The following is a 20,765-nucleotide window of genomic DNA, read 5'->3' on the forward strand; positions in this document are numbered from 1 at the left end:
ATAGTATGGAGTAGAATGCTGAAGATTAGAAAAGCTGCAATTAGGCCATATGAGAGAAGTAGCTGAATGTAAAGAGGCCCTGCATGTTTGAGAGATTTTTTAAATAATAAAACCCAAAGTTTAGGATGGAATATTCAGTCTCACAATACAGGTTTGAGGATGGTTTCCGTTCAACTCTGTTGATTTCCATCTCCCCCCATAACCCCCGTGGGAATGCAGAGATGACAAACTGACTGGCTTTTAAGCCGTTGAAATGCCAGATCACCTCTGAATTACAGAGTCAGAAGTTTGGGTTTTGCTGGGCTTTGCTGGCACCTCACAACACACCGCAGTATGCATGATAAGAAGAAATCTGAGCCCTTGGTAAAGCACTTCAGGGCTACAGTTCCTTTGCAGCTATGGCACAAGCCTTTCAGGACAGGGTTTGATTTGCATAGCTTTGCCCTGCTTTCTTGATCCCTTTCTGCTAGTGCTAATTCTGTTGACCTTGCTGGTTTCCTTCCCAGAGTACTGAGACTCTCCAGCCAAAGTTGTCCTGCTGGGTCAGAGCAGCAGAGTGGCTTCTTGCCTGCTCTAGAAGAGCAAAGCCTGCAGGAGTTGAGGACAGTGAGAGTATCTCTGAGTCGGGCTGCCTGGAGGGGAAAACGGCAAGGAGCAGAAAAGCTGAGGGAACATTTTATCACCCATGAATCATTGTTCAGGTTCAGCTGGAGGAACTGGAAATGTGATTCCTCTGCAGAAAGTCCTTGATGCCTCAAGAAGAGCATTAGCAGAGTAGCCCTTTGGTGTGGCACAGAGCACACAAATACATTCCAAGTAGATATGTTTGTTGTCTCTGAAAAAACACTGCTGTAATTGTTCAGCAGTACTTCAAAACCAAAAGCATTTCTCTTCTTATAGAGGGTGTTTCAATGAATGATGCAGATGACTTAGGTCCAAAAATTAAAATGCTGAGAGAGGGCATCACCCTATATATGTGGAAATGTGGCTTCCTTCCTCTGCAGTAAAGGTGTAATATATTAGATGTTACACAGGATAGTTAACCAAACATTTATATGAAAAATAAGTTGAGACCTAAGGGTATGACTTAATTTAGAACTTGGGATTAAATATCAGTCTTTTCCTGTAAATTAACCTTTATGTGACTGTAATTTATTAGAAAATGCCATACTGGTGGTATGTACATTGAAATTAGTATGTTCAGCTTTCACTTCATGGATCCACTTTTTTATCAATTGAATAACGCATTCATTTTTATTCAGAGTTAATAACTTAACTAACTTAAAAATGATCAGGAAGTTGATAGCCAGTAGGAGTTTTGGAGAAAAAAGTGTTGTGTTTTGCTGGACAGATGTTCCAACCAGGCAGCTGGAAGCAGGACAGTGATCTGGTGGGTTCTAGTTCTTCACCTTTGGTACACGGGCAATTTAGAGGGTGTAGGAGAGTTTCTTGCAAATTCTGGATCCACTGGGTATTTTTAGCATGGTTCCACTGAGTCACTTACTGCATGGCAGGTCTGTATTTTAATCTAATGAGGATCTTTCTAATAACTTCCATTACTGAAACATTTGAATGTGGGAAGGAGGTGAAAGTAATTGGATTGCAATAATTAAATCATCCAATGCAATTACCTTCAAAAGGTTGTGTGTTTATGCTTCCTGAATGCAAACAGCAATTGATCAGTACAGGCAGCTCCAAAGCTGCATCTGTTTTGGAAGGGAAATCATTTGGTGGGGTATGGGTGAAGGAGGTCTGTGGGTATGAGAGAGATGAAGATCATTTTGTTACCCCAAAGATCTGTAAGGAAAACTAGTGTGAAATTTTTAATTAAGGAGGTAATTTTGAAACTTTGCTTGAAAGAAGTCTCAATGTGATGGAATACTTGTTGTTTCACTCTTTCCAAAGCTGTAGGTTGATGCTCACTGGGAACTCCAGTGCTACATTTACCTGCATTTGCAGAAAAAGTTAGCTTCCCTACAGCTGGAATGTGGTGTAGTCACTACACTGCTCCTTATCACACATGATGAGAGCTGAATTTGTGGAGCTGCTGAAGACCTGAGGCAGCTTGGCTCTCTGAACCTTGTTCTAGTAACCTCAAGGTAACAGAGTATTTTTCTGTGGTTGTGTCTTATGGTTCATTTTTTGGGCCTCTACTTAACCAAAGTTTCCAAAGTGGAAACTGTTCAGAATCTGGTTTTTGTCCCATGCCTGAAGAGCACAGCTTGCACTGCTCCCAGACATGTGTATTCAGGCAACTGGAAAAATCACTGAACTGCATTGCTTATTGTCCAGAAAACTGAAAAATTCGTGGAAGCTGTTTCACAGCTGAGTAGTAAAGCTGTCATGTCACTATCTCTTTTTTTTTTAAGTCATAACAATTAATTTCCCCTGATATTGTCTCCTGTGAGTCTTTGGTTTTAGTCACTTCCCACGAAATACCCAAAAAACCTTCTATGTAAACCAAAACTGTGTTAAATAAAATGGTGTCTATTTCCCTGCGGTCTATGTACAACTGATGGGCATAATACCCTGAGAAACCCATGTAATCCTCTAGCTGCATATAACCTACCAAAATGTTGACATTTTCCCTGTTATGCAATGTGCATCTGCATTTAGTTACAGCAGCATGAATTAAATGTGGAAACATCTTATTAAGCATGGTTTGACTGCTTAGTGTGCTTTATGTGGAAAAAAAATCCTGCCTTTCAGTCCATCTGCCTGCTTGCTTGGCACTCTGTTTTGTGCAATGTTTTTTTATATCACTGGGTGGGATTGACAGTGCACTTGAATGTTCAAGTGCTCATGAGACTCCTTCCTTCCTCACAGCTGGTGGCTGAGCTGCTGCTCAGAGATCCAGCTGCCTCCACACGGGTTTTGGTGTGCTCCCTGTGCTGTTCACATCCAGGACTGTGTGAAGTGCTTGTTTGCTTCACCTCCTTTGCCATGATCTGTTCCTCTGGTGCTTCTGAGCTTTGTGTAGGAGGGTTTCTGGATTGCTGACAATGGCAGCAGTGTTTTGAATACAACAGCAGGATGTCAAAGGTGCCGGCTGTAGGAAGCTGGCCCAGGTTCCTCTTGAAGTCAGATCTTACTGCTCCTATGGCTTTGTTGCAGGGCTTGAAAGATACAGAGTATCTCTTATTATTCAAAATTATTCTCAGTTATTCAAAATACAGATACAGGGTATCATATCATTATTCAAAATGCTTCCACTTTATAGGAAGCCCAGTGATGAGTTACAGACCAAGGTGATCATGAATATATTATATCTTCTAGAAATGCCTTTATGTAATCAGTGGTAAGACAGAACCTCTCTAAAACAGTCCATCCTTCAGAACCCTTTAGTCTTTTCCCCACACATTTTCCCCCTTTCCTGATCTTGTAGCTCTTGCACTTTATTTCAGAAACTGAACCTGCCCTTTTGTAACATAAAAGACCCTAGACCAGATCTAGAGTGATCATAGAATCATAGGGTATCCAGGCTAGGGACCCACAAGCATCTTCAAGTCCAACTCCTAGACCTGCACAGGACACTCGAAGAATCGCACAACATGCCCAAGAGCTTTGTCCAAATGCTTTTTGAACTTCAGCAGGCTTGATGCTGTGACCAGTTCCCTGGGGAGCCTGCTACAGTGAAGAACTTTTTCCTAATATCCAACCTAAGCTTCCCCACACTGAGCTTCATGTCATTCCTTCGGGTTCTATTGCTGGCCACCTGAGAGAAGAGATCAGTACCTGCCCTTCCACTTCCCTATAGCTGTTGGCTGCTATGGAGTCTCCCCTCAGTCTCCTCCAGGCTGAGCAGGCCAAGTGACCTCAGCTACTCCTCATGCAGCTTCCCCTCAAGGCCCTTCACCATCCTTATGACCTCTACTGCATGGTCTCTAAATACCTTTGTATCCTTCTTATACTGTGGCTGCATTGCTGCATGTGGTCTCAGTCTCAGATGACCTCTATGGCATGGTCTCTAAATACCTTTGTATCCTTCTTATACTGTGGCTGCATTGCTGCATGTGGTCTCAGTCTCAGAAAAAGTCCAGTCAGATAATCTTTGACCAGTTCAGCTGAAATCACACATTTGTTCATCAAAACTGGGGAAAACAAGGTAGCGCCTGGAATGTGCCCCAACATTTCAGGGTATATGCAGAACCCACCATCACAGTTGTGTGTTAGGCTTTGGGGAAATTGGTATGGATGACTCTGAGTGGGAGACAGTCATGCACTTCCCTGGGCCTTTGGTGTTGGGTTTGGTGGGGGTGGTGTGGGACTACTGCAGTTTTGTCTTGATTTTTTTTTTTTTGCTTTTCATTTAGGAGGACATTAAAGCAATTTCCCAAGAATACCTACGAAACTAATGTAGTAAATTGTATGTGTTGGGAGTTACTTCTGCTCTGTTATTCTCTGGTGTATATCTGGAGCATGAAGGTGATAATGTTAGAGAAATGCATCTCAGCAAAGAGAAACTTTTTAAAAGACAGAAGTGAGATAGGATAAGGGCTGTTAGATAAAGTCCTCTGGTTGCCTGAGGCTTTGGCACTCTGCTATTACATTTCTATTTGTTTTCCCTGAAAACAAGCTGGCCTAGAAACTAGTTCTGGTTTTGATTTTTGCTTTCATACACTTTCTTTCAAAATTTATTGGAGAGATGAAACTCCTCATCACTGGTTCCAGTACACTGGCAGTGGTTCATGAGCTGACACTAAGCATGAAAGATCCTTTTCTCACAGTAGGGTTCCACGTCACTAAGCAGGGGAAGTCAGAATCTCTTCCCATCTCTGCAAAAAGTCTCTGGACAGGTTGAGAGATTTATAGTACTGTATAATTCAGTTTAATGCAGTTGTTAAATAATTTTCCTTATCCTAGTTCTAATGGCAGTGTGTTGCTGCTAAAAGTGATAAAGCCATCAGTGGTGTACTTGGACTTCAAAGGCTACTATTGTCACATTTGTTTAATGACATCAGGTAAAGCTTTTGCTGCCACAAATGCAAATATTAGTTTCTACAGAAACATGTCTTTTGAATACTTCTGAATTGTTTGTTATTGTATATTTAGGAATAGGTGGAGTTTCTTTTCAACACTGAAGAAGTCTTCAGTGTATTGATGGTAAGAATGTGTGCTAGTATTCCATTAGATATGCCTGAAGCCTCACAGATTGCACTAATGCTTACATAACATTATCCTAAAATATTTTTGTTTCTTCTGTCAATGAATAGCTGGAGGAGTGTTTTAAAGAACTTTCCATAATAGTTTAGTGTATTCCTTTTCCTTTTTCAAAACTGTTCTGAAACTATGTTAAATCAGTTCTGTAGCTAGAACAGTGGACAGTAGGAAATGTTTCTTTTTAACCATGTCATTTGCACTGTTGACATAGCCCCCTTTCCTAAAGAACTATAATGTGCAGTCTCTGAATAAGCCTGATGACTTTAGAAAGTGACAGATTAAAGTTTCTGCACCTCTGTAATTGTGTCCTCACTACAAATAAGAATGAAACTGTAAAATAATAAAATAAAAACTTAAACATAATTTCACATTTCGTTTGATGCTTAGCGGTTTTGGTCACTCAGCAAAACAAGAGATAAAATAATCCTGCAGTATATGGTCCAAGGTACAAACTATAAAGAATACATTAAAATGCCATTTAAAGCAATTTCCCAAGAATACCTACGAAACTAATGTAGTAAATTGTATGTGTTGGGAGTTACTTCTGCTCTGTTATTCTCTGGTGTATATCTGGAGCATGAAGGTGATAATGTTAGAGAAATGCATCTCAGCAAAGAGAAACTTTTTAAAAGACAGAAGTGAGAAAGAAAAAGAAATTAACAGGAGAGGAAGGATTTGTTATGGGAAGTGGATATATTAGATTTCCTCACTCAAACTGTGACACTAGAACTGGTGGGTTTATGGATATTCTGGAGAAGTGGAGTGTTGTAGGGAGTTTGTTTCTTGAGGCAATGGATCTCCCTACCACAGATTTTCCTAGTATTGCAACATGCAAACATCTTGGGCCAGTGCTTTGACACATCAGCATGTCTGTACTGTGTGCAACAGCAGTGTTTGTCTTTTGCCTTAATTTCATGCAAGGCACAAAAGAGAAAGACAGGAGCCCTGCTATGAGTCACTCACAGAAACTCAACTCCAGCACTCCAAGCAACAGAGTTTTCCAGCAATGAGATGATTGCTGCGGCCAGAGTAGGGCCAGAGCAGAGAATCTCGCATACAACCTGGCAGCATTGTGCATATTTTCATGAGGCACACTGCAGCCTAGATGCACAAAGTTGGGTTTGTATGAACAAATTGTTTTTATCAGAAATGAGGTACCAGTGACTGAGTAAGTTTCTGTAGGTGGTGGTGCACAGACCTGAGGTGGATGTGCTGCTGTTGACATGGGCATCTCCATGAGTAGAAGGTGCACAAGGGAGCCCACCTCCTGCACACCTGCGCAGCCTGGCAGTGTGCTTGAGACCTGCTGGTACATCCACAGCCACCTGGACCTTAGCACATTCTCTTCACCATAACAGAGAGAAGCAATTTTTCTTTTAAAATCGGCAATTTTTACATCCCTTTAATATATGAAGACATAGTCTGTCTTTTGTATGGCAGAATTATTTCTGTGTGGCCTGTCTCATTTAAAAATAAATCATCTCCGTTATGAAAAGACTAGAAGAATATCCATCGATTTGACAGCTTCTAAAAATCTTTCCAAGTCATTTTGCTGGCAGCAAAATGAAGGGACAACTTATTTCCATGGCGATGCTGACTGAATCGCTCTAGAGCAGCTGAAGGATGAATCCTGACCCAGGTGATGCTGTTTAAGTCCACTAACCATGCAAGCAGCAAGTACTCCTCATGCTGGATATCCACAAAAAAAGCTTATTTTCACTCATGCTTGGGTTTTTTTCTTTGCATTCTTTAGAAGCTCCAAAAGCTCTGGGTTTCACATCTAGTAGGTAATATTCTGTAAAGAAGTATACAGAAATGTGTGGAACTTCAGCTGAAAAAGGATATGCTCTTTCAAGAACCTTTGGCTTCTCTCAAACTGAGTAGTTGGTATGGTTTGTTTTTAGCCCAAATCTACTTTGAGAAAAAGTTACCTAGAAAAGATTGCTGAACTGAGGTTGGTTTTATGTCTTTCAGTAAAATGCTTTTTCTATTTCAGTGATGTTTAAGGGAAGAAAATTCTAAATCATTACTTCCTGACATAAGGAATAATTTTCATGCTTTTACATGAAAGCTTTCAAGCTTTTACATGAGCTTACAGATAGATATTGAAAATCCGTTATAATGCTTAATATATTTTTTAAATGTTTGCTTTAAAGACTTGCATAGTAATAATTATTAATTTTAAAATAAATTGTTTACAAGTTCTTTTATTTTCTTTTATTTCAAATCATTTACTGGGGAGACGTTTCTCTAAAGAGTTGCATGAACTGACTTGCTGGTTATGTTTCTTTTCACACACCTTACAGTTAGATGACATCTTTTCATAGTATTTTTATTTTTAGAATGCTTTGTTTCTCATTGAGTTGTCATTTAGTCACATGATTTAGTCCTTGAATGGAAGTATATTTGACTACACTAAGAAATGAGCATACTGTGTGGAACTTAGAAGAGGCCTATATTAGTAGAAGTAGCTTCACTCTTAACACAACCTCCAGCAGTTTTCTTCTTTGTTTGTTTTAAACTTTACTAGAAAATATGTTTTGCTTCATTATCATTCATCTAAAAGTCTTAAAATCTATGTAACTGTCAAATTGATTAGTAATTCTGCAGTGGTACAGTTTAATAAACAATGACAAAACCAACCCAAAACATTCAAATTATTGCCATTTTTGCACATAAAATTCATTTTTATTTCCTGCAGCTTATGAAAGATCTGTTCTTCTACACAGTCCTTTCCTAGCAAGCTGAATTATTTGTAGCATGTTGTACTGTGTTTATTATTTGCAAGAGCATCAGAGTGGAGAGGAAGGGCAATATTGTTGAAGCCTGGGGATTTTGAAACAGATAGCACTTGGACACCTAGATTGGGATGGTCAAGAAAGGCAGGTCTCTCACAGGTGCTTATCCTCAGGGTAGTTTCATATTCAGTTGTTTCAGCTCCCTGTGATTCATCCCATTATTTTTTGTGCACACTCATTTAGTGCCACAATGACCTCACTTGTCAACGACAAACTCATTTGTAAGAGCTCATCCGTTTGGGAAACTGAGTGGTTGATGTGCATCTAGAGCTTCTGGTCAACAGCCATGGTCAGCTGTGGGGAGAAATGACAGAAGGATTTGTCTGTCCCTCTCACATCAAAGATACGTCAGCGTTGTTATTGGCCAGTGAATTTTGCCTTATAAAAAGTTTTGGTGGCTTTGCTTCAGAGCTGCTGCTGTGTTCATCACAAAAAGGCCATTAGACTTGGGACATAATTATAATGAATGTTACATGTTTTGAATAGTTTGTGAGAGCTTTCTAACCTCGGGACTTGTTAACCAGTGAAGGGTTAGTTTTTAGAGCAACATACCCTCTCAAAGTGTATGCTTGAGATATTTCTACAATGATTCAGCTTGTGTAGTGCCCAAATGTACAAGGTCTCAGAATTATTTGCTGTAAAAGGAATTTGAAGGCAGGGTAAGTTGAGCAGAAATTTGATTTTGGATATAAGCAATACAGGAAGACAGAGTGGTACAGCCTTTAGTTTGAAGTTTGAAGGATAGATTACTAGGTCTTGAATTGCTTTATTATGCATAGCATAGCATCTCAGTTCAGGCTATATTTGTGTATGTAATGCCTTAGATCAATTTATATTCCATTATGATGTATTTCTTGTATTATGACATTGCTCTGAATTCATACTGACTAAAGAGGGCTGCAGTCTTCTTTTTGAATAAAATGAGGTAACAGCAGAAATGATCATGCAGTCTTTTCCATAAGCTGTATTTCCATGTTTCATGTACTGGAAAGAGGCATTCTTGCTTGTTTCTTTTTCCTTAATAGTATCAAGTGCAAGTTACAGAAACAATAGGGGTTTTTTATCCCTCCTGCATTTGCTGTTGCATAGTAATTTTGATGGAAAAGACTGAATAGAAGTGGGTGATAGGTCAAAATATATGCTAACATGGTGCTAACAACTATGTTTTCTAGAGAAGGTTAACACATTAAATGTAAATCAATAAAGCATGAATACTGTATTATATGGAGAGTTTTCTGGTTAACATTGGATATAAGTATTAGAGGAGCAGTAAGGAAGGTAATGGGGGCTGTAAGTGAGGTGACAGTGGGCTATGCAGAAACAAGTAAGAGGTTAATGCTGCTTTAACTGTTGACACTGTTACTTGATGTGTTTTGATGAAATTAACTGATGAACTAAAATTAAGAGAGAGCTTCAATTACAAGGAGGCTTCAGAGACTGGACCAAAAGAAGCAAATGACAATGAGGGCTGAATTAATAAATATTTAATGACCCAGATGGTGCATCAGTCCAGATCCTCTGCTGTAGAAACAAGCAACAAATGTCTCAAATCTCTGAAGGGCATGGATTGAGTAACAGGCATCTGACAGTCTAATATGATTATGAGAAAGCAAAAGTAATCCTGAGATACATTGGGAAGATCTTCTAGTAGAGAGGAAGCTGCTGATGTGTTTATAGGGAGCATTGTGTGATTCTAGGTGTCTCTGTTCAAAGACACCAACTCCAAACTGAGGAGGCAGAGGAGACCTGCAAGGCTGCTTGTCACCTTGGTCATCCTCTTCAGAGAAGGATAAGTTTGGCTTCTTTGTGCTCAGTGGCTTCTTCTGATAGCACTCTGTGTGCATGGAGGAGAGGGAAAGGTCCTGAAGCTGAAGAGGTTGTTTTTGGCACAAATGGACATAACTTTAGTAATAAGCAGCTGAAAATTTCAGAACTTCCTTCTTTTTCTTAGAGGTTTTTCTGAAGCAAAACAGTGAAACAACAGGCAGCAGAAGGGCCAAGGCCTGCCCTGAGAGCAGGGGGAAGGTTCCTGCAGAGACTGGAAGCGCTGATACAGGAATGCTCTACTGGGCTGCCTGTGGTGCCCCAAATTCTCACGTGAAGCATTGAATGAACAGTCATGTTCAAGTCCTTGTAAAGCAAAGAAATAAAAGCCATAGCAGTTTCCAAATATTGTTGAGATATGTTCAGCCAAGTTGTTGCATACTGGATGGCACCAAGGAGTCATCTACCCTCATCACCTTACATGGGTTAATCTGAGGTTGATGTATCAGGCTGGTGTAGGAGTTCATGGGTTTACCTTCCCTCTCAGAAAAATAATTTAATTTTGAAGAACATCTTGTACATTCATCATGACCACTTCGCTTTCATTCAGTCATGATTATTTTTTAATACTTCCTCACATGTATGTTGTGTTTTTTCTTTTACAGAACAGTTCGTGTCTGGCTGAAGAGAGACAGTGGGCAGTACTGGCCCAGTATATACCATGCAATGCCATGTAAGTATAAGGAGATGTTCAGTATCTACTGTGGATTTGCAAAGTAGTTTTGATGAAGCTTCATGCTTATGACTGTTTGCACACTTACATCTCTGTATCAAATGTTATTCTTGAACAATCCTCTTGGTACTGTTGAAGCTTTACAAAGTTACATGGTAATGCTTCTGAGAGGCATCAGAGATTACAGCAGTAAAAGGATACAGACATGTTAGCAAGGGATGAGCGTTTAATGCAAACACAGGTTTTAAAATGTGGGAACTCAAAATGTGGTCTTGCATTCTGCCCCTAATGGAGTCCATAAAGCTTTGTAAGTCTCCGGTATAAATCACTCTGCCCTTCCTACTGTGTGTGCTCAGTCCATTAAAGTGCAATGGTAAATGCTTTTATTTGGTAAGAACTTAATATTCCATGGCACCTAATGTGATAGAGATACTAGACAGGGAAGGCAGCTCTTCCAATTTAGAAGCGGAATCATTTTACCTTTGCAATTGAATGTGGAAAACCAAATTTTCCTGATGGATCCCTCCATTATGTCTCCTCTCCCAAAGAGTGTTCATGCTTTGAGAAACTGCAGATCAATGTCCATTTTTCCAAGAGATAGTTGAAGAAATGACAGACCTTGCTGTTTGCTGTAACCCCTGTGCTGAGTGCAGGAATATAATTTTGTGGGTCATTGGAGGCAGGCATATGCTAATGCTCTTCAGTCAGCTTCAATTAGATGTGCTGGGTTAGCCTGTCTTTGGAAAGCCGTAAAGCTGACCTTAAATCCAGATTGGGGAGCACATATCAGGTCTCATGGAGGTATTCATACTGTCTGGAGAAAGGATTATTTTAAGCTAAGATAGGTAGATTTGGAAGAGACATCTGTCTCCATGATAGCTGAAATATTTAATAGGTGTAAATTTTAGTATGAAACATCAATTTAGGTCTGTAGGGCAGCCATGGTATTTGCCTGCTTTAAGAAAACAGTTTGGTAGAGAGGAGGACTCCTCATCTTTCTTTGTTGATGCACTAGCTCAGTCATGATTATTTTTTAATAAGAACTTGTCAGTCCTTCAAGGTACTTTCTGCTCAAGATTTTGCCCAAGAAGGTATTGGGAACTAGCTAATGGCATGGCAGTCTGTGGAGCTCTGTCATGATCACTGGCAGTGGCCCGAGTTCCCTTGACTGGTCCTAAGAGATTTGCTTTCCCCAGCCAAACTGTTATAACATGGCCTTTCTAGCCATTTGGCATCGATACTTCTCTTTTTCCATGTGGTATTTTTGTATACATTTACATATTTGAATCTCATTGGATTCTCCTCTGGTCTTAGCAAAGCTGTGTTATTTCCAGTAATAATTGTTTCAGTGGAAATGATGGAGTAGATCCAGTTCCACTGAAGGGGGACTATTTCAAAGCTCCTTCGTAAATCTGAACACTTGACAGTGCTCCTTCACTTCATAGACTGGTGTGCTTCTGAGGCATGAGATACTGAAATTATATTGTGTTATTCAACAATTTCAAGAATCATCAGGTATAATTAACAACTGAAGCAATTACAATCAGTCATGCCTTTAAGCTTGGAAATCACAAAAAGGGCTCTGAGTCAGAATCTGCACAAGTCTGCACTTGACTGGAAATGATGGTTTTGTCTGCTTTTGTGTTGATCACCTTTTGGATGGTGTTCTGCTTTAGGTTCATACTGGGTTTTGTTGTTTAAAGAACAATGACTGCTGAGAGTTTCTTTGTGTAAAAATGTAGTAGGCACAATGGTGCCATTGTGCTGCTTAGCAAGCTGTGAGTGGCAGTCCTACCTATAGATACCCCATTAACGTGAGTTGTGACTGACTGTGGTCATATGTGACCCAATCTATTTTATTGTTTGACACCAGGTAGCTTTAATAACCGAGTTTGCAGACTAGGTCCTCTGGGAAATGAGGAGGCTGAGGAGTTGGGTTGACTCAGTGATGTGCTTTGGTCAAGTTCTGCACCCAAACAGGATCATCAATGCATTGTGAATGTCAAAATCATTAAATACCTAATGGTACAAAATGGCCAAGATTATAGATCTCTTCTGAGCTTAGAGGTAGGATTTCTCCTAATTGGGAAAGTTTTATGACTTGCCTGTGGGTGATTCTGTGGTCAAAAAATTCTGGATAACACAGTGGCCATGGTTTTGATCATCATCTCCAGCCCATGAGAAAGAAAAGAGCTCTAGCTGAAACCTTGCTGTTCCATTTCCTTCGCACCAGCGTTGTCTCAACAGCTGATTAACAACAGAGCTCTGTAAACATGTAACCCTGGTTAGATGTGTACTCTTGATTACATGTGTAACCATGGTTAAATTTGTCACCTTGGGCACAGAATAAAAAAAAAACAGCTTAGCAGACACAAATTTATGAAAGGTAAAGAAATTGTAGTCAAGAGTCAGGTAAACTTTTCCAGTAAAGAAACCAACAAAAGTAAAACACACAAAAAGACCAAAATGCAAGCAAAAACCCCTATTACAGATGTGGAATGGAGGATTTATTAATGAAGTGAACAATGGAGTATCCACTCTTTGAGGCAGATAATATGCTGCTTGTCTTATGATGGTTTTCGTAACTAACACTTTGCTTAGTGTTGTTTCACCCTCCTTTCACAGGGTGAAACAACTGCAATGCAAAACGTGCTCCTTTGGTCTTAAACTGTGTCGTGTTTAGACATTTCAGAGGGGAGTCCCAGAAATTGCAGGGCCAAAGTCTGTACTTCTCTTCTGATTCTCTCAGCCTCTAATAAAGGTGACATGTTTTTGAGAGCATGAAATATATATTTGGGATTTTCCTCCATATTTCATTTTCTAAGGGCAAAAAATCAGTGTGTATTTGCCTGTATTTAGGAAAAGACTGCAGCCAGACTTCTGCATCAGGAATATCCTGCTTGACCTCCATAGTAGTTCAGATCAATCTTTTTCCCGTGTGAAATCCAAATCATAGATAGGTTCTTAAGTAGAGAGTCTTCAGAGTGCTGTTATTTTTCCTGGATATGTTTTCTAAAGAGTCTAAAATATTTCTGAAGCTTAAGGTTTTTTTGTTTTATTTTTTCTTTTTGTTTTCTTCCCCTCTTTTTAATGTGCCTAAGTGCTAAAGTACCTGAATATTGTCTTAATTTTACCAAAGTAAGTTGCTGCAGTCTTGTTACAAGTGGCACAACTGATTACATCAGTGTAGCTGCTATGGACATAATTTTAGTGCTGACATAATGATTTTTCTAAGTGCACATGTTACTGAGGAGTTCCCTTGGGAAAATGATTATAGCAAAATAAGTATCTTCACACTGCTATGACTGTGTACAGACAGGTCTGGAATTCAGAAATTAGTTCTTTTGTAATCGTGTCAAGCAATTGCTTGCATCATTTGCTTCTGAAGTGTTTGGGAAAAGCATACTTCAAATAATTAATTTACCTTAGACGACTTCTCTGTGAGCTGCTCATTGCCTGCAGAGATACTGGTAGCTCTTTCAATGTAGGCAAAGTGTCCAGCATTTAAAAGTTGCTGTGTGATATACCTGTTCTGGCATTAAGTGCCTTTACACTTCTTTGATGTTTATTATGCTTAGAATTGGAGAGTTTTCTGTCCATTTTTTTCCTACAGCTACAGGCCTAGAAACCTCAGTAATATGGTAATGCACCACCTTCGCAAGGGATGATCCCAGTTTGCCTTTTCTAAGTGAGAGGTACAGGAAGGAGCAATTTTGTTACTGTTACTAGGCCTGATTTAATTGTTTCCTTTCTGTCAGTTTCCTTGAACTGAAGCCTTTGCATTGATTCAATTTAGTCAACCCTTCCAGGAAAGAAATAAACTGAGGTGCCTGCCTGGTTGTGGATCTGATGGGCTTTCTAGTTATGGTTACTTGTCCTTCAGGAAACATTTCAAGAGGGAGTCAATACTGAAGGTGGAGCAAGTTTTATTACACAGTCAACAGTGACTCTTCTTCATATAGCTTTGCTGCCAATTAAACTATCAAGGAAGATTTGCTAAGCTATGGGCTATTTAGCCCTAAGAGAGACATAACACAAATTGAGAAGATATTGAATTACAGTACTGCAAAAGAGAGGACTCCTGGCTTGTTAGTAACACAAACATGCGAGCAATCACAACGGACAGTGGAAACCAGGAGGGGGGAAAGGCAGAACTAAAAGTGCATCTGACTACTCTATATTTATCATAAGAACATGGTTTATGAAGCTTTATAATTCTTATTGTTATCCTAGCTGCATTTGGCAATTGCTCCTGAAAAATAATTCCTGAAGGTTTCTGTTGGGACAGCAGGATTCCCAAATGCATGCTGCTGTGTTGGGTAGTAAAAGCAATTCCTGCTTTCTGAATGTAACTTCACAATTTTTAAATTAAACCAAGTACAGCTCTTGAATTCTTGCAAAGAAACCTGGTTTTATCCTGGGTACAAATCCTGCCAGATCCTCGAGGGAGCACACTGTGACCATCTTGTGTGCAATGTCAGGATAAATCCTGATATTTATTAGCGTAATATCAATGTAACCAAGCAATGGCTAATTTTAGATAAAAACTTTTATTTTGACCATGGTATGTGATACTGTCATAGTGCTGTCTGTGATGGAATTGCAGTAGGGGACAGTTTAAGTCAGTCCTTAATTTTAGTTGATATGTTGATTCCTACTGGGAAATTTTCTTACTGCAGGTATGGGATGCAAGCCTCTGACATAATGTAGTGTTTTGTTTTATTGTCAGCACAGTTCAGGCAAATGTAAAAAACTAAATTATTCAGCTAAGTAATCTCTGACTTATACTGAAATGTCAGGTGCCTCTTATATCAAAGCAGCACCATTCCTCTTATATGAGAGGCTTGTTTACAGATTACTAGTAAGAAAAAAAAGTTAAAGGAACTGGAGCAAGAAATAGCTATTTTTCCATGTCCTAACAGGATAGGGTTAAATGAATTGCAAGAACACTTTTATTTTAATGCTTGTCTATTGGTAAAGCTCAAAATGCTGCACGGCATCATAAAACATGTTAGCTAATTTTAGGTTTTCCAGAACTTCGAGAAAATGAGAATGGCAGTTTTGTTAACTTCATCAACATGTTCATTTTTTTCAGCTCCATGTTCATGCATGTCTTTTAACCCGGAAACCAGGAGGCTGTCCATAGGTCTAGACAATGGTACAATCTCAGTAAGTACATCCAAAGATTTCTAGTTGAAATGCTTGCATTTTGAGAAGTATGTATGTGATGATGTGGTGAGAATATTTTTGCCTAGTGTTTGAGAGACAGACTTTTTAATGATAGTGGAACTAAATCTGTTGTACAGAAAATGTTAGATTATTAAAAATTTTATTCCAGCTGCCACAAAGAGTTTGAGTGGGGTTTACAGTATTTATTGGGCAAGTCAACAAACTGTCTTAATTTGCATATCTTTTTAAAAATAACACAGAAAAACAGCTGTTGTTTTATTAAATTTAAGTGATTTGTTAATTACATGATGCCACAGTTTTCTGAAAGCAGCAATTAAGAGGAGGAAAATATCATCTTCTTAGAGGCAGAAGGTGGATTTCTGTTCCATGTCTATCTGCTTTTCCAAACTTCAGAGTTCAGGTTTTGTTTTCCTCTCCCTTCCAGAAGAGTTGCTTCTAATTGGCAGTGAGGTTGCTGAGAGATTTGGTTCATTAACATCTGAGATAGAGATGTCTGGAAAGGAAGTAGGATATTAAACGAGGAGTGTGTCTGCTAGATCTATGGTAGAGAGTAGCAGTTTACCGTATTAATCGGATTTTTCTTGTGGGATGATGGATAAAAAGCTGTATCACTTTGGAAGAGTCATGGGTCAGAGGTATTTTTCACACATGCCTCATCAATAGATTCCTCTTCCAATTTAAGATAAGTTTACCATCACTTCAGATTTTTCTGCTGTTCTCTCTGCCTTATGGGCCTTATAACTGCATGAGTGTTTTCAGGCTGATAGAAGGGCAGCTGTCTGCACTAAAGCCAGTATGGTGTTTGGGAAAAGAGATGTGACCCTTTTAGCTGTTGCCTGCAAGCTCCCTCAAAGATGTGAAGGTTTTGACCTATAAAGCTATTAATGCCTAGAAGCAGAGTTTTGTGTGCCTGTAGGAGATTTTTCCTTTTGTGTATAGGAGATGGGACAGATTCCAGAGAATTCTCTGCACCTCTGAAATTCTGTCCTTCCCACTCTGAAATAGCTGAAATTTGCTGGTCCTACTAGGCACTTTTGTTTTCACCAGGCCTTTGAGGAATGTGAAGGCAAGTGTAAATGAGGTATTTACATACTCTGGCATGATGGGAGATGTGTCCTTCATCTTGGGGGCATTTTGTTTTGAAGAGTCAGAGGATGCTTCAGAGTAAATGGGGTCAAATATTTTCCATTCTGAAGCTAAAAAAGGTAAATGAGATGTGCAGGTGATAAACCTACACGTGACTTTGGATATTTATAGGTTTGTATTGCCACATCTAAGGCAGATTCTATTTGTTGCTAAGCTGGGTTTTTCTTTTCTCAGTCTTGTGGATACAAGTATATGGGAGGGGGGAAGTGCTTGTCTATGTTGCTTGATTTAGTCTTCTGTAAGCTGCAAGCACTTGTGTGGTAGGGAAAAAATGCACTCCAAAAATTTGTACAAAGGATGAAATGTTTTCATCTGTAGCAAACCTACGATTTACTTGTAAGAATAGCCACAATTGTAATGTGCTGCAAGAGGTGGTGGAGATGGGAATGGATGAACAAGGGGAGCCCCATTATCAAATCCCAGAAATACTGGGGTGTAGGGAACACCCCCAGGTACTTGAATGTGGGTTACAACCACCTTCTTGAGGAGAGGATAAATTTTCTTTCCTGGGCCCAGCCAGGATGATTAGTTTAGCATAGAAATACATAAGCAGGGCACGTTGACCACAAATTAACAGAACTTACTGCAGCAAGGTGACCTTAGTACCCTTATTTTAATTTCTTCAAAGGGAAAGTACCGGCAATTTGCTTGAGCAGCTTGAAATATTTGGGAATTAGTCAGCTGTTCCACATTAGCACTTCTGTAATGCCCAGCACACTTGTGTATGCTGGATGCAGGGCCAAACAAAAAACTATCCAACCATACCAATAAAACCCTGGCAATTATTCTGTACCTTCATTTGGGGTAAAAAGAAAGGGTTCCTGGTAAGGACTGTGAGCTGATAGTCATGAGTGGCACATAATCTCAAATGATTTTTTTTTTTACAGTGCAAGGAAGTACTTTCTGATGTAAATGGAGATAAGAAAGTGGAACTACCTTTTTTATTCTATGTGAAATTTTTGTAAGATGTATGGATTTTGGTTGTAAGTGTGGTACCTCAGGAATGCGTATTCTGCATTTTGAGAAGGACAGGCAGCACTGTTGGCACAGAAAGAAGTTCCAGCAAAGCCACCTGAGGTGAGCTTGTATGGCCACCTCTTTTGTGAAATAAAGCAGCAAGTTCTGCTTCTACAGAGAAGAGATTGTTTTTAACCCTTTGTCATTTCTCAGCACAAACATTTGTGCAGCACAGCACACCATTATCTCGAGCAAAGATTGTTTAGCATCTTGCTTGAAGAGTGGTGGCACCTGATGTAAAAAACCCAAACTTTCTGTGATCTCCTTTTTTTACAGTTGGCAAACTTTTTTTTTTTTTCAGAAGAAATGACATCTTAGGGACTGCTTGAAATTGCTTTTGGAAACAAAAAAACTTTATCCCGGACATAAATTCCTTGGTCAGAACTGGAAAAAAACATACTTTAATGGCTGAAAGGTTCTTAAGATAGCACAAGAAACAGAAGAAAGGTCTTTCACTTGCAATACACAGGAAATTTCCACTGCCAAGATGAGACTTCTCACCTCTTTCATCCATATGAAAACTCCTTTCCTAGCTAAAGTTAAGCATTAGGTTCTGCAGCCAGTAAAGGAGAGAAGAATTGTCTTTGGATATACCCATGTTAGTTTTTCTAGAAACCATTATGAAATGGCATAAATTTCTTCCTTCATTTTTGGGGAGATTGAAATGAGGGATTTAGTTTTTAAGTAGCTGAAGATGAATAAAATGTATCTTTTTTTTGCTGACCATTCCTAAGTCTGTATGAAGCTGTTACATGCTTTGAGCAGAGCCACAAGGACAACAGGGCACCAGAATAATCCCTTCAGAATTTGTTCTTGGAGATAGTACTTATTAAGATAAATTCATCTTCCACCTCATCTGATCTTGCAGCTGTCTACAGGTTTGATCATTAACAGTATTTTGAATACCTGAGACTGAGTCAGGCTCTACCTGCTGATGTACAACCTTCCCCTCTGCTGTTCTGGGGAGTTTAGTATTTTTTACCTCAAGAAATGAAATGAAATTATATAATAAATAAAGTGAAAATGCTGTCATTATTTATCGAGGCTTGTTTTTTTCCCTAACAGATATAGATGTAGTATCTGACAGAAGACTTAAGAGTTTTCATTCTCTTCCATTTCTGAAGCAGGTTTTTTTTTTATTCTCTGGAAGACCTGAGAGTGCAGTCAGTCACTTGTGTTAACAGGATAAAGTCAAGCCTAAAAGGAGATCTATAGTGCATTGTCAAAATGGCATCATCTATCAAAGAGACTGCAAATTCCCCAGGGTGGGAACTAGCCTGTGCATGGGTAACACATAACTAATATATAAAGCTTATTAACTCAGAAATGGATTCAGTTGCTTAAGGAGAGTTCTCCATGTTGCAGTACATCAGTTGGCATATTCCTGAAGCTCTAGGAAGGCATGGATCTTCCTTAGTTCCTGGACCATGTCACCCAGCCCCATGGCCAAGGACTCTGAATTATTTAAACAGGATGCTGATACTATTTCTAGGATGAGATTTTACAGAAGTCTTTTGCTCAAGAGAAGTTTGTGGTGGGTGTATGTGTTTCAGTATGAAGGAGGTGTGCTACATAAAGGAATAGTTGTGAGTCTTTGTACGTCAGTGGACAGCTAGATTTTGACAGTCTTCAAGAATTCTCCTTTGTGCTTTGTGAAGACTTTAATGGTACCCAGTTGCTGTTGTAATAATAAGCTCACCTGAAACAGGCAAGACTGGGCATTAACATTTTAAGTATGACAAAAAGGTAGTAAAGTAGCTCCACAACCACCTCTGAAGGATAAAGAGTGATCTTGGCAGAGAAATTGTTTTTAATCCCTGCAAGGAGGGTGTTTGGTTTTACCATCCTGAGTGCTCTGATGTGTCCCAGCCCCTCCTGTGCAAAAGGGTTGCACAGCACTCAGAAGTCTTTCTCTGTTCTGTTAACAAGCACTGACTGAGCTGTGTAGGTGACCCCAGCTTTTCCAGCTCATTAAGAAGAGCCAGAAGCTGCCTAATGAGAACTGAGCGTCAGCAGCTCTGAGAGGAGCAAAACATCTACGTAGGCAAGGATAAAAAAACAGCTTCTGCTGGTACAATGTTAAAGTGATACAGTCGGTGTTTTTGTAGTGCAGGTGACACATTTTATGTGCAATAGGGCATGAATTTCTTGAGCAAGGTGCCCTGTGCTAAAATACCTGTCTAGTGACACAATTCATGCATTTGGCCTGAAGAAGGAGAAGGCAATAAGTGCAATGGAAGAACATGAGAGATTGTAAATGGGGAGTGGGGAGACTTGCAGAGAGATTAGAAAATGCATCTCAAATTATCATGTGCTTTCAAAGAAGAAAATTAAATGCAAGAAATCTTTGGGGGAAAAAATATCCAGTGTTTAGGTTAACTGAAACTGTGTTTCTCTTGTACTGTATTTGTCTTTATTTTGGATGGAGCAGTGTATTGATAGTACATAGCTGTGATTTATATTAAAGAATACAGTAGTAATCAATACTTGGATAGACCTTAAAAATCACATATGTTTGATTTATTGTATTATAATGGAGATATTCAAAAGCCTTTTCAGTCTTCCAGTGAAAATGTAGGGCTCTTTGGATCACAAAACAGAATGGCAACATCACATTTGTTGAGAGAAAAATGCAAATAAAAGTGAGAGTGCAATCCACTTTTTACATCTCAGCTGAAGTCACTGGCATCTGCGTGCCACTGCAGTCAGAGACAAGGACAGCCAAATTGGTGGGAAAGGCAGACATATCTTCCCATCAAATGTTGCAGCAATTAGAGCAATTTCTCTTCAGGTAACAATAGCAGAAAGTTAGCATTCTAGCAAAAGGTCCTGCTTCAAATAGGCTTTGTAGTGACACATTCCATGTAGTGATGCAGTATTCTTCAGGCCGTGGTTAAGGAAAACAAGTTCCCCTGTTAGTAGCTGGAAAGGTATAGCAGATTTTAATCTTTCTGTGG

General features: G+C 39.3%; 1 protein-coding gene across 1 annotated transcript in view; it reads left to right on the plus strand.

The window, feature by feature from the left end:
- The window catches only part of WDFY2 (WD repeat and FYVE domain containing 2), a 61,286-nt gene that overhangs the window by 20,406 nt on the left and 20,115 nt on the right, over positions 1–20,765 (plus strand). Inside the window, exons 2-3 of the mRNA XM_039716727.1 lie at positions 10,388–10,455; positions 15,551–15,624. Of these exons, the coding sequence (XP_039572661.1) occupies positions 10,388–10,455; positions 15,551–15,624 (142 nt within the window). The remainder of the gene's footprint in view (positions 1–10,387; positions 10,456–15,550; positions 15,625–20,765) is intronic.

This window comes from Passer montanus, unplaced genomic scaffold (assembly GCF_014805655.1).
Source record: "Passer montanus isolate IOZ18808 unplaced genomic scaffold, ASM1480565v1 scaffold36, whole genome shotgun sequence".
Lineage (NCBI taxonomy): Eukaryota > Metazoa > Chordata > Aves > Passeriformes > Passeridae > Passer > Passer montanus.